The sequence below is a fragment of the Erinaceus europaeus genome, chromosome 12 (genome assembly GCF_950295315.1).
Source record: "Erinaceus europaeus chromosome 12, mEriEur2.1, whole genome shotgun sequence".
In the NCBI taxonomy this organism is placed as follows: Eukaryota; Metazoa; Chordata; class Mammalia; order Eulipotyphla; family Erinaceidae; genus Erinaceus; species Erinaceus europaeus.
This window is the reverse complement of record NC_080173.1, coordinates 99,540,322-99,554,064: the sequence shown is the minus strand read 5'-3', so window position 1 is coordinate 99,554,064 and position 13,743 is coordinate 99,540,322. Positions and strand designations below refer to the sequence as shown.

At 44.9% G+C, this 13,743-nt stretch overlaps 1 protein-coding gene across 3 annotated transcripts in view; it reads right to left on the bottom strand.

Annotated features, from left to right (window-relative positions):
* SETD2 (SET domain containing 2, histone lysine methyltransferase) overlaps positions 1–13,743 on the bottom strand; it is a 69,707-nt gene that overhangs the window by 14,799 nt on the left and 41,165 nt on the right. For all 3 annotated transcript variants that reach the window (XM_060204842.1, XM_060204841.1, XM_060204843.1), the window contains 3 exons: positions 8,057–8,105; positions 6,410–6,590; positions 2,698–3,361 (listed from right to left, as the gene is read on the bottom strand). In XM_060204842.1, coding sequence (XP_060060825.1) covers positions 2,698–3,361; positions 6,410–6,590; positions 8,057–8,105 — 894 coding nt within the window. The remainder of the gene's footprint in view (positions 1–2,697; positions 3,362–6,409; positions 6,591–8,056; positions 8,106–13,743) is intronic.

Genomic DNA, 13,743 nt, shown 5'->3' with positions numbered 1-13,743 from the left:
TGACCTCCTCTTAGCCCCAGAGCCAGAGCTGTGTGTAACAGATATGTATGGGAGGTCCATACACATGAAGTTAGAGCATGTTCTAAAAGGCTGGAGACCAAGAGTATGCTAATCCACAAAGTCCCAGCTGTTACAACAAAAAAACTTTACAAGTCCTGTCCTGATCTAAGCTGTCAGCAAACACTGTTAGCTCCGCACTGAAACATAAGCATCCAGGGTCGGGATAGGACCCCGACAGCTTTGACACTCTGACATGTGCGAGGACTCAGGTCAGAGCTTCTGGCCACCACATGGTAGCTGCCACAGGAAAAGCTTCCCGGTGGTCGGCCAGCTCCAGTGTCTCTCACTCTTTCACCATGTAGCCCCTCCTCGCCCCTGGCTCCTCTCAAAAAGCCTGCCAGCAGAGGAATCATCATCATGCAGACACAGGGTCCTGTTGGCGAGTCAATAAACAAACATGACTCAGGGCCCCACCTATCCACACCAGCTGCCAAAGCAGAAACCAACAACAAAAAAGGGGGAAACAGACCTATGCTACCACTGGAGAAAGGCCAGGAGTGTGTGTGCGCTTGGGAGACCTATCAAACGGCATGCGCCTACCAAACATTCACTACCTGCTTCCTCAGCTCTGGCTCTGGGGGTGCCTGGATGGAACCAGAGTAATCGGGGTGATGTGAGGATCAAAACCAATGGCCTGGCTCAGTAAACAAAGTGGTAAGATGGGAGTCGGGCGGTAGCGCAGTGGGATAAGCGCACATGGAGCCAAGCGCAAGGACCGGGGTAGGGACCGAGCCCCCAGCTCCCCACCTGCAGGAGTCGTGGTGCAGCAGGTCTGCAGGTGTCTGTCTTTCTCTCCCCTCTGTCTTCCCCACCTCTCTCCATTTCTCTCTGTCCTATCCAACAACAATGACATCAATAACAACTACAACAATAAAAACAAGGGCAACAAAAAGGAATGAATGAATAAATAAATAATACAAAAAAAAAAAAAAAAAAAGAAGATAGTGGTAAGACACAGGAAGAGAGTCAGCCCTTAAGAAATCACTTAAGATCCCTTAAAGATTCTGTAAGAGAATTTCTCTCTCACACACACCCAAAAACAAACAAAAAAAACCCAAGAATATAACTCCCATTCTCTCTCTCTCTCTCCAAGAGCACTGCACAGTTCTGGTTTATGGTGGTCTGGGGACTGAACATTGTTAAGAGCCTTAGACATGAAAGTCTCTTGCATAACCATTATGCTATCTCCCCACCCCCCAAAAGAACTTAATGTCCACTGCAGTTAGTACACTCTGTAATTATGGGGGGAAAAAAATCAATAAACTTCAGCAGAGAGGGAATGGCTTTATAAATAAGCGGCACATCGTATGTGGATGGACAAAGGGGCTGGGCAGTGCCACTCTCTTCCTCTTGATCATCCCCTCCCCTCTCAATTTCTCTGTCTCTATCCAATAGTAAATAAACAAATATATGAGTGTTGTGTATATGTGGTGGGGGGGGGGGGCAGGCCCATCTGTTAGCAAGGAAGCAAAGTCAGTTAACTAACCATCTGAGTGAACTTAAAAGTGACTATCTGGAAGCTGGGGAGGTAACATAATGGTTACGCAAAAAGACTTTTTAAGCCTGAGGTACCAAAGATCCCAGCTTCAATCCTAAACATCATAAGCCAGAGCTGAGCAGTGCTCAGGTGAAAAAAATGTTTTGTTTTGTTTTTTAATTTTTATTTATTTATTTTTTATATTTATTTATTTATTCCCTTTTGTTGCCCTTGTTGGAAAAAAATGTTTTTAAACATATTTAATAGTGGTCTGTGAGGTGGCGCAGTGGTAAAGCTTTGGACTCTCAAGCATGAGGTCCCGAGTTCGATCCCCGGCAGCACGTGTGCCAGAGTGATGTCTGGTTCTTTCTCCTCCTATTTTTCTCATAAATAAATAAAAAATCATATATATATATATATATATATATATATGTATATATATATATATATATATATATATATAAAATCAACAACAAAATAATAATAATGGAGATTAAATTCAACAGGAGCCAGTGGTGGTGCACCTGGTTGAGTGTATGTTAGGATGTGCAAGGACCTGGGTCCTCAGCCCCCACCTGGAGGGGGAAAGCTTTCTCAACTGGGAAGCAGGGCTGCTGGTGTCTCCTCTTCTCCCTCCCTCTATGTCTCCCACTTCCCTCTCAATTCCTATCTGTATCCAAATAAATAAATAAATAAATAGATAAAGACTTTATTTTAAAAATAAAGTCTTAGTGGTTCAGGAGGTGGTACAGTGGATAAGGCATTGGACTCTCAAGCACAAGGTCCTGAGTTCGGTCCCCAGCAGCACATGTACCAGAGTGATGTCTGGTTCTTTCTCTCTCCACCTATCTCCTTCATGAATAAATAAATAAAATCTTAAAAAGAAGTGAATCTCTGATTCTGTCTACCCTTAAGATAACAGCTTGATTTTATTTCATAAAAGACTCAGAGGCAGAATCACCCCATCAAGAAGCTTCTGAATTCCTGATGTGAGGAAATTTTGAGATACTCATTAATTACTCTTCTTAAGTTGCAAAGATTGTAAGTAATCTGCTACAAAATAATAGATAACGAGTACTTATGACATCAATGGCAGGATTTCCTTCTTGGATCAGATCTAACAGTTCACAAAGAAAACCAGAGGTGCTCCAGACGGTTACCTGTACAACTGGTGCAGCTGTCTGCGAATAGGGTGAAGTCACACCATAGACAGCCGGACACGTCTGTCCTTGGTAATATATGGTCTGCGACTGCGCAGGAGAGTACGGCTGCTGTACACTAACAGGCTGCTGGCCGTTGTCCCAGACTCCGTAGTTCTGTCCCTGGACCGGGCCCGGGGTCTGGACCGGCAAGACCGCCACACTGGATTCTTGGTGCACCGAGGCGTCACTCTGCGCCACGTACTGCGAGCTGGACACTTCCACGGAGGCTGCTACATGTGACACCAGTGGCACCGTGGGGGCGGCGGCGAGGGCTTCTGTGGAATGTCCCACCAAGGGCTGCGCGTGCTCGTACGGAGCAGGAGAACACACAGGGTCCAGGCTGGGCGTGGGCAGGAGCACCTTGCCCGCATTCGGATTGCTGGGGTCCACGTAGGCTTGCATGGGGTATCCTGGTGGGTAGCCGACAAAGGGGTGATGAGAGGCGGGGTAGCCAAGGGAGTCATAAGGCAGTGGGGACGCCATCCCGAGGTTCTGCATCTGCTGCTGTTTCTGAGCCTCTCGCTGAGCCACCTCTTGCTCAAACAACTTCCGGCGCTCCTCTGTGGAAAGCTTGTTGCGGTCCTTGATTCGTACTTTCTTTTTAGAGGTCGGTGTATCATATCTAGAAAGCAAACAAGAGCATCACAAAGTTTCCTCCTAAATCAGACAAGTGCAAAGCACTAACAAGTGCTCCTCACTTATTACTAACCTGCTAACCACACCAATTCCAATAATAACAAGTGCTCCTCACTTATTACTAACCTGTCAACCACACCCATTCCAATTTGGTAGTGATTAAAAAAATCAGGATCAAAGCGACCCAAGATAGCTTAGAGCCCAGAAGAAATCGCTGCGCTTGACAAACAGCCCAGTCGGCCCACTAGGAGCTGTCCGCTCTAACATGCTAAAGAAACTTAAGAGCTTGCAGCCTTTTTTTTTTTTTTTTTAAATGAAGTTCTACAAACTAAATCAAACTTTTAATAAAAGTATTCCCTACAAAAATAAAATGACAACTACTTTCAAGAAGTCTTTTAAAAACTGAATTTTATTCTGTTGTTTGGTTTTTACATCCAAGATGTTTCACTGCAGGCACAGGCCTACTCACAGCTTCGCTGGCGGGCCTAACAACGTACCCAAACTATTAATAAAGTATGGTCTGAATGTCCCTATGTGGAACTGTTTCCTTTAAGTCTGGGTGAGCATTCAGAAACCCATCAAAACTCAAGGCCAAAGAAGAACCGCTGCAGGGAAAGGAGAAAGAGGCATATAAAAGGCATATAAAGCCTGAGCCGCTGGGGTCTCATCAGATCTCTCACCACCGACTCTAAGGTTAGGGAGAAACATTCAAAGCGCAAACAGAAAAGAACTGCCACCCACAAATACTCTACCTTGAAAAACTATCCTTCAGATGTGATGGAGAGATAATGGTTTTCTCAAACCTAGAGAAAGTAGAACAATTTGCCACCACCGGCTTAGTATTGCAAGAACTACTGAACTATACCACATGGAAAATGTCACTAGAACACCACTTAACACCATACACCAAAATTAACTCAAAATGGATCAAAGATCTGGATATTAGACCTGGAACTATAAAACACACAGAAGAAAAAACATCAAACACTTGTGGAATTTAAAATAAAAAATATGCCTGGAGACTCAAGAACACGAACAAATGAAATTAAAACAGTATTAAATAACATCGAATTAAAATTCTATACACTGAGGGCAGGGGTAGATAGCATAACGGTCATGCAAGCAGACTGTCACGTGGGAGGCTCTGAGGTCCTAGGCTCAATCCCCGACACCACCCTAAGCCAGAGCTGAGCAGTGAATTCTATACACTGACAGAAAGTTCCACAAGGATAAGAAGGCAGCCCGGGAGCTGAGAAAAGGTATTTGCACATCACAAATCTGACACGAGATTAGTGTTCCACTTCACTTATTAGAAGGATGCAAATCAGAATCACGAGAGACCACCCCACACCTGTGGAAATGGCTTACATAAAAATAAAACAGAGAAAAAACAACAGAAATGACAAGTGTTGGTGAGTGAGTGGAGAATCAAGAGAGGGAAGGAGTGAGTCTGTGTGGTCTCCCGGGCAGCTATGAGCTCCTGTGGTCGCCAGCAGCTTCATTCACAATTGCGAAGGAGCAGAAGCAGCCTACATGTCCCCAAGGGCCGTGGCTCATGCCCCCATTCCCACCTGCAGAGGGAAGCTTCACAAGAAAGTACTGCAGCTGTCTTTCTCCTTCTTCCACCCCTCTCAATTTCTTTCTGTCCTATCAAATAAAGGTGTGTGTGTGTGTGTGTGTGTGTGTGTGTGTGTGTGTGTGTGTGTGTGTGTGGTGTCCACCGGGAGTGCTGGATTCATCATACAAGCCGCAGCAATAATCCTGGTGGCAATATAAAAAACAAATTAAAGATATATTCAATGAAATACTGTATCTCTGTAATGTTATAATCTTGTAAACCATTATTAAAAAAAAAAAGTCCAAACTGTAAGAAAATCGCTATAAAAATCACCACGAAGCAGGCCGAGTGGTAGCACACCAATTGCAAGGACCTACCAAGTGCAAGGACCTGGGCTTGAGCCCAACCCTCCAGGGGCTGAGGGGGTGGGGGGTTCAGCAGGTCTCTCTTCCTCTTCCCACCTCAATTTCTCTCTGTACTATAAAATAATAATAAAATTTAAATGCCTGCCAAAGGGAGCAGTGGATTCATAGTGCAAGCACCAGGCTCCAGTCAAAACCCTGGTGGCAATTAAAGAAAAGAAAAACTATCAGCAAAACATTTCTTTTGAGAATTGAAATAAATAAGACCTAAGCCTTTACTGCCATACTCCCCCACCATCCATGGGACTCCTCCAGTGGCCCCAAGTGACGCTGGGGCTTGAACTTAAGACTTCACACAAGGCAAGGTATGCATTCCACCAAATGACCTATACCTATCTCCTGGCCCCTCAGTTTTCTTTTAGTTAGAGATGGAAGAATGAGTGAGTGAGTGAGTGAGTGAGTCAGCAAGCAAGCCAGAGACCGCAGCACCAAAGCAACGTACTATCCCAGTGAGCTATTTTTCCAGCCCTTTATTTTATTTTTTCCTTTTTAACCAGAGTAACATTCAGTCTGGCTTATTTATGGCAGTGGAGGTTAAACCTTGAGACAGAGAAGTCTTCTGCGTAAGCACTATGCTATCTCCCCAACCCTCGGTAAGTAAAGCGAAACAAGTTCCCTGGAATGTTTCTATCTAGTCTTCAATACAGGTGACTGTATGTGACCTATTCTCTCCTGGCAAATCAGACAGACTTAGACATACGATCAGTCAGCATTCTGACAAGTATGGCAAAGGAATCACTAGACAAGTTCTAACTTCTTCTTTTTAAAAAATATTTATTTATTTTACCAGAGCACTGCTCGGCTCTGGCTGATGGTGGTGCAGGGGACTGGATCTGGGACTTTGGAGCCTCAGGCAGGAGAGACTGTCTGCATAAACATGCTATCTATTCCTGCCCAAATGTTCTCACTTCTGAAGAATTTGTACTCCACTTTAGAGAACAAATCTTTGACCATCCATACAGCATTTAAATATTATCAAAAAGAAACGAATTACTCTTCAGTTATTATTAATGTGAAGAGATTCTGTCTCAATATGGCGTGCAGACTGACTTACCTGTCATCTGGCCTCTTTGCACTCCGCTCATAGGCAGAAGAGGGTGGGGACAGCGAGCCCCTCCGCTTTCTCTTCTCTTTGTTTTGACTTTGTTTGTCTGGATCTCTCTCTCTTGACCTGTTAGGAGTCTTTGGAGCAGCTGTTTGATCTCGGAAGCCAGCATCCCTTCCTCGTTCATTTACTATAGCAAAAGGTTAAAAAAAATAAAATAAAATAAAATAAAATAAAATAAAATAAAAGCCTTCTTTTCTCCATAGTGACATTATGGAATCTGCACGATGAACCTTTTGCCCGGTGAGCAGCTGGGGCGCCTGTCTCCTGTGGCCAGTCATGTATTTGGATGAGAGGTCCTGAGTCCAAGTCCAGGCACTGCAGGTGCCACAGTGATGTTCAGGTACTTTCATTTAAATTTTTTAGTATCTTTTTAATTTTTTTTAATCTTTATTTATTTGGGAGAAGGGGGTGACAGAGAGGGAGAGAGACAGAGACACCTGCAGCCCTACTTCACCACTTGCAAAGCTTTCCCCCTGCAGGTGGGGGCCGGGGGCTGGAACCTGGGTCCTTGTGCACTGTAACCTGTGCGCTCCACCAGGTGCGCCACCGCCCAGCCCCCAGGTTCTTTATTTCTCTCTCTCTCCTTTTTGCTCTCATGAATAAAAATCATTCACTGGAAAAAAGGGAAATAAAACGATTTAAGATTACAAAAAAAACTCTTCATGCTAAAATAATGAAAAAGACCAAAACCACAATCCCTCTGGTTTGTTCATTTTGTTTAACAAGTGGCTCAGAGCTAGAGGGATTCGTGGGGTTGCTAACAGTCACCCCGACTGACTTCACTGCTGTGATCTGTTAATATGTTAGATACTTAAGTGGTTCCCTATTATCCATTCCTTGATCACTTTCTTTCTCCTTCATCGTTAGAGGTGAAGACAGACCCGACACAGAGACAGGGAGGAGACAGACGCAGCGCTGTCCCACCACTCGGGAAGCCTCGCTTTGTTGGCGGGGCTGGGGGTGGCGCCAGGCCTTTGCACACGGCAATGTGGGCGCTCTACCAAGTGCACCGCCACCCCATCCTCTAGATCTTGAATCATTCTTAACTTTCTGAGAACTCACTGGCTGCTGAGGATCTGATGGACTTTCTCCAGAAAAATGGTATAGCCGAAAGAAACATGCATGGGTAAAGCTTCTTAAAGGGGGAGGTGCTCTCGCGCATTACCACGTGCAGGGCCGACCGACTTCAAGGCCTTAGCTCCCACCTGCAGGCGATGGCGGAGGGGAGGCTCACATACACTGAAGCACTGCTGCGCATGCCTCATTTTGATTCTCCCTATTTCTACCTCCCTTTCCCTCAATTTCTGTTTCAAAAACAAACTAGGGGGGGCAGGTTGTGGCACAAGGACCCAGGTTCAAGTCCCTGGCCCCCACCTGCAGGGGGGAAGCTTCCCAAGTAGTGAAGCAGGGCTTTAGGTCTCTCTCCCTCTCTATCTGCCCTTTCCCTCTCAATTTCTGTCTCTACCCAATAATAAATAAATAAAATAAATGTTAAACCCTCATTCCTCGGCTGGCAGTGGTGGCCTCCCTGTGGAGGTAGGTACTGAATCCGAGCGATAACCCCGGCAGCACTTAAAACCTCTGAATACTTACTTGTATTCTCCTTTTCAGCTTGACTTTTCTTTGGAATTCGGTAGACCTCCTGAAAAAAAAAAAAAGCCAAAAAAAAAAAAAAAAGTCATTGGTATGGAATGGAGGTGGTGACTGATTTGAAGCTAAGCGATTTCACAAAGCAACAAAGAAATCAAAGACTATACAGGCATTTAATCCTTCTCCCCACACTAGCAAGTATTTATTGAGTAACTTTGGATCAGACTAGATCCGGGCCTCTCACATTGCAGACACACAGTGCATGTCTTTACACTACTGTCAGCCAGGTAGCAAACAGCAGCAGACTATTCACAGTAATACACACAGCAAACAACGCTTTCCACAGGACTGCTGGTTCTAGTAATACTTGTGGCAAATGAGAAATAACCCACACAATACAACTGAGAAAGGGTAAATGAGGGGAGTTGGGTGGTAACACAGTGGACTAACCGCCTGTGGCGCAAAGCGCAAGGACCGGCGTAAGGGTCCCAGTTCGAGCCCCCGGCTCCCCACCTGCAGGGGAGTCGCTTCCCAGGCAGTGAAGCAGGTCTGCAGGTGTCTGACCCCAACTCTGAGCTACCTGAGACCTTGCTCCTCGCGAGCTGCCTCTGCGTAGTGGGCCTACAGTCCAATCTGCCCTTCTGAAAGCTGTCTGCACTGGTCTGTCAGGCTCTAAGTGCAGCAGCTAAGACTAGGCCAGCAAACACTTGAGGGACCACTGCTGCTGCTTCTGGCGTTTGCCCTTCTTCCGTAGCCAGTCAACAGCGTCCGGTTGAGCCTGATGTCAAGTTTCGAGACCTCCTTCGAATCTGGAGAGGTGGCAGGGACCACTGCGATGCAGCAGCAGAGATCAGAGGCGGGGTCTGGCGCCCTCTGCTCCTGAGGAGAGTCGCCTTCCCGCGTCAGCCGCATGTATTCCCTCCCATATGTGTGGGAGAGATGAGCACCAAAGTGCTGCCTCTTCATCCACAGAACTCACCGTTTCTGGTTCTGATGCTCTGCTGTGATATGAAGGCGCTCTCCCCGCAGCTGGAGCCACCTCCTCAACCCCTCTTCTGCTAATGTCAACATCTGAAAGTGACGGTGCCCTGGGCTCTCCGTAAACTTAAACACTCCAAAACTAAAGTTCCTTTCGTTTAAAAACTTTTTTTTTTTTTTTTTAAAGATAGGACAGACAGAAACGAAGAGAGGAGGGGAAGACAGAGAGGGGGAGAGAAAGACAGACACCTGCAGACCTGCTTCACCGCCTGTGAAGTGACTCCCCCGCAGGTGGGGAGCCGGGGGCTCGAACTGGGATCCTTAGGCCGGTCTTTGCACTTTGCGCCACCTGCGCTTAACCCGCTGCGCTACCGCCCGACTCCCTCGTTTAAAAACATTTTTTATTATCTTTATTTCATTTATTGGGTAGACGGCCAGAAATTGAGAATGAAGGGGGTGACAGGGAGTGACAAAGAGACACCTGCAACACTGCGTCCCCACTTGCAAAGCATTCCCCCTACAGATGGGGAGCAGGGGCTCGAACCCAGGTTCTTGTGCATTATATAACGTGTGCTTAACCGGGTGCGCCATCACCCAGCCCCAAGTTCCTTTCTTTCTACAGATGTTATTGATTTATTAATGAGAAAGACAGGAGGAGAGAGAAAGAACCAGACATCACTCTGGTCCATGTGCTGCTGGGATTAGATTATATCCGGGACCTCATGCTTGAGAGTCCGGTGCTTTATTTACTGAGCTGCCTCCTGGACCACAATGAACAGTTTCTTTTGCACAAGTTCTCATTATAAACATCTATAGGAATTTATTATTATCACTACTACTACTATTATTAGGACCTATGGTAGAAGATTCATTCCCTGGTGGTGGTTTATGAATCAGAATACTTCTCAAAGACAATTAATATATATATATTTTTTTAATTTTTATTTTCAATGAGGGAGGGAGGAAAGAAGGGAGGGAGAGGGAGAGGGAGAGGGAGAGAGACACACTGAAATTGAGACTACAGAGGACTGCTCAGCTCTGGCTTATGGTGTGACTGGGGGTTGAACCTGGGAGCTCAGAGCCTCAGGCATGAAAGTCCTTGCAGAACCATTATGCTGTCTCCCCAGCCCTCCAAAGATACAAACACCACCAGAGCATCACTTTGGCACACTGTGATGTCAGGAATCAAGCGTGGGACCTCATTCTTGAGAGCTCAATGTTTTTTTCCACTGTCATTCAGATACATTCTTAACTCCATTCAAAAGCTCAGAGGAACTGCTAAGTAGAAACGGCATTCTGGTGCTCACAGACTACCACTACTGACTAGGATGAAGAGCCATTCACATCAGTGTGCGTCTAACAGTGTGGGGACGAGTCCATCGACAAGCACGTGCAGTCCTAACTCAACTCTGCCCTTCAGGTAGCTAGTAGCACATGTTAAGGGCTGCCATGTTTGGGACACTGGAGATACAAGGTCCTGCCACCAAAAATTACGTGCTAGGCTATTAAAACAGCTCACTTGGTAGGGCGCAGAGCTGTCCTGTACGTGGCCCAGGTTTGAGCTGGCCCGCACCGCACTGACGGAGTTTGCTGATGTTGTGCGGCCTCTGTAATTTTTGCCCCAATCTAAAAAACTGAAACACGTATAGACTAACAATAGCAGACACTTCTAACTACAATGCCTTTTATAATCTTATGAAATAAGACATAAAATGAATTTAAAATACTTAAATGCTTAGTAAGTGAAATTTAAAAGCACACAAGGACCCGGGTTCAAGCCCCTGCTATCCACCTGCAGGGGAAAGCTTCACGAGTGGTGAAGCAAGTTTACAGGTGTCTCTCTGTCTCTCTATCTCCCCTCTCAATTTCTCTACTCAATAATAAGTAGCAGTACTGCAAGCTAGAAAATGAGGGCTTGAGCATTTTAATAGGAAATTTAATCTCAAATACAATTATATGGCCGAACAGACAAGAATAGAGCACAACAGTGGTGGGTAAAGATTGTCAGTTCTGGTTTCCAGATCTCAGAAGCTGTCCTTGATGTGTACTGTATCGTTTACATGCTCTAATCAGTGCCTGGGAGTGACCGTCAAACTGAGGAAATGACTGTATGAATTATTTAACATTGGGACACGGTATAAGCTAACCACAGAGTCTTCCATAACTGGGCATTTGCTGTTAAGCATTGAAGGTCTATTTCTGGGGTGGGGGAGATAGCATAATGGTTATGCAAACAGACTGTCATGCCCGAGGCTCTAAGGTCCCAGGTTCCATTCCCACACCACCATAAGCCAGAGATGAGCAGTGCTCTGGTAAAAATAAATATTTAAAAAGGTCTATTTTTGTGACAGTAACTAGGAAGTGCTAGGTTATCTAGAACTACACCTGCATATGATCTGAGGAAGTCTTTCAAATCTGTCATAATTTTGAAAACAAGTTGTCTAACAATACTACCCCCAACAGAAAAGTTTGTATCTGGAAACACTTTTCAGAGTAACTCATCCTCATTACTCAGATTCCATTCCATTCCTACAAATTTACCAACTCACTAAAATTTGATTTTAACTCCAAAGTTAATAAAAGAAGAAAACTTTACAAACTCTTTGCTATAAAAGGCAAGCCAACAGGTGATGATGGGTTTTGGTGTACCAGAGAACAAATAACAGACTGGTAACATGAAGGACACCCTTTCCCTACAGGGGCCTCAGAATCACTTCTGCAAATGTTTTTATACCAAAAATCAACAGTGATATATTATGGATTCAAATTCAGGTGTATCATTTTTTTGTTTATGTATAATGATTCGTCATTTATTTTGTCAGACTCCAAGGAGTCTCAGGAGCACCTCAAACTCAAAAGATCCAAACTCTGAGTTCATCCCCTCCACCTCCCGAAGCTGCTTACCCCTCCAGGTACCCTTTCTCAAGACTAGAGCCAGGAACCTGGGATTTGACACTATTATAATTGTCTATTTTCTTTCCAACTCCAATGTCATTTTCACTGATCTTAGGAACAACAAATTTCCTTTTGTGTAAGATCTATATTGTGCCTGTGCTGCTTTGACAAACTTTATACCAAGACGCTGACTAAAGAAGACACCTTTAATGCTAGTGTGATAGCTGGTAGTACTATCTGAGGTGGGATATTTAAACAAGAAATTTTATAATTTTGTAATTTTTATAAGGTAGAAACCAGAGTACTATTCACCTCCCATCTATGTTGCCAGGGATTGATAATTGTTTTTTTAGAAGCAAATATACCAAATGTTTACCTAAGCTTAATGAGCGCTGAACATCTGGGGGGGGGGGGTTATCAGCAGCAGAGCAGAGAGACTATGTCTGAGGCCCCAGGCTAGGTCCCCAGCGCTGCACACGCACGCCACAGCTGAGTGGTACTCTGCCTCTCACTCACTTTCTTCTCTTTCTTTCCTTTTAAACCGCTGCTGAGCACTGCTCAGCTCTGGCTGACTGAGCCTAAGACTGTTACACAGCCATTACGCTATCTCCCCATCCGTCTCAAACATATATATTTAGAAGCAGAGAATCGGTGAAGCAGGACTGCAGGTGTCTGTCTCTCCCCCACTCGGTCTTCCCTCCCTCTATTTCTCTCTGTCCTATCCAACAACAACAGCAGCAATAACAACAACAATAATAACAGCAATGATAAACAACAAGGGCAACAAAAGGGGAAAAAAATGGCCTCCAGGAGCAGTGGATTCATAGTGCAGGCACCGAGCGCCAGCGATAACCCTGGAGGCAAAAAAAAAAAAAAAAAAAAAAAAAATAGAGAAACAAAATGATGAAAAAACAACTTCCATTAGAACACTACAGACCAATCCTGAAAACACATACTGAAATCAGCTATTACTCATCTAGGCTAAGGATAAACTCTCGGGAGTACAGCAAGCTACACTCCAAATCTGACCTGCAGTTTGGGCCAGTCAGTACACCGCCCTCACCTCAGCTAAAAATACCATGTACAAGAATGAACTGGTTTAAAAAGTAAAAGAAAAACTCCAAACTAACAACAACAACAACAAAAATCAATGCACTGTCATTGTCTCTTCTGAAGAAAAGGTCTAAGAAACCTGCTGACTCCCCAAGCAACATCTCACTAAATGCTGCTCTGCAGAAAGTTCTCCAACGGAAAAAACCCGCCTAGGCTCACTGCCACACAGTTTATATTTTATTTGCTGGGTAGGGAGAGAAACTAAGAGGAAGGTGGAGATGAGAGAGCAAGAGAGAAAGACACCAAGCTTCTCCCCTGAGATGAGGCCCAGGGGGTTGGCCTGGGTTCTGAGCTTGCGAGACTTACGCGTAGTAACGTGCGCACCGCCACCTGGCCCTGCCGTGCAGCTTAAACTCGCTCACTGAGCATCTTCGCTAGTCTTACCCTCTAAATTCCACTTAAAAGAATGTGCCATAGCAGTGCAGTTTCACTCAACACAAATCTGAAGTGTGCTTGTGTTCAGAACTGAAGCACAGGCAAACAGTCAGCAGGGCCCCTGCTTTTTCAAGGTGTCTTCTGCCTATTGTAAACAGACGCGCAAGGTTCATCATGGACGTGATCACTGAGGAGTAACTGAAGTCACAATGATCAATTATTTCTCAAATTTCGTGACAAAACAGTTTGAAATCTACGATTTTTATCCCTATGTCATTCAGATTTAAGTACACCTCTATACTTTTTCTAATGAAAACTTAGAAAAGGGG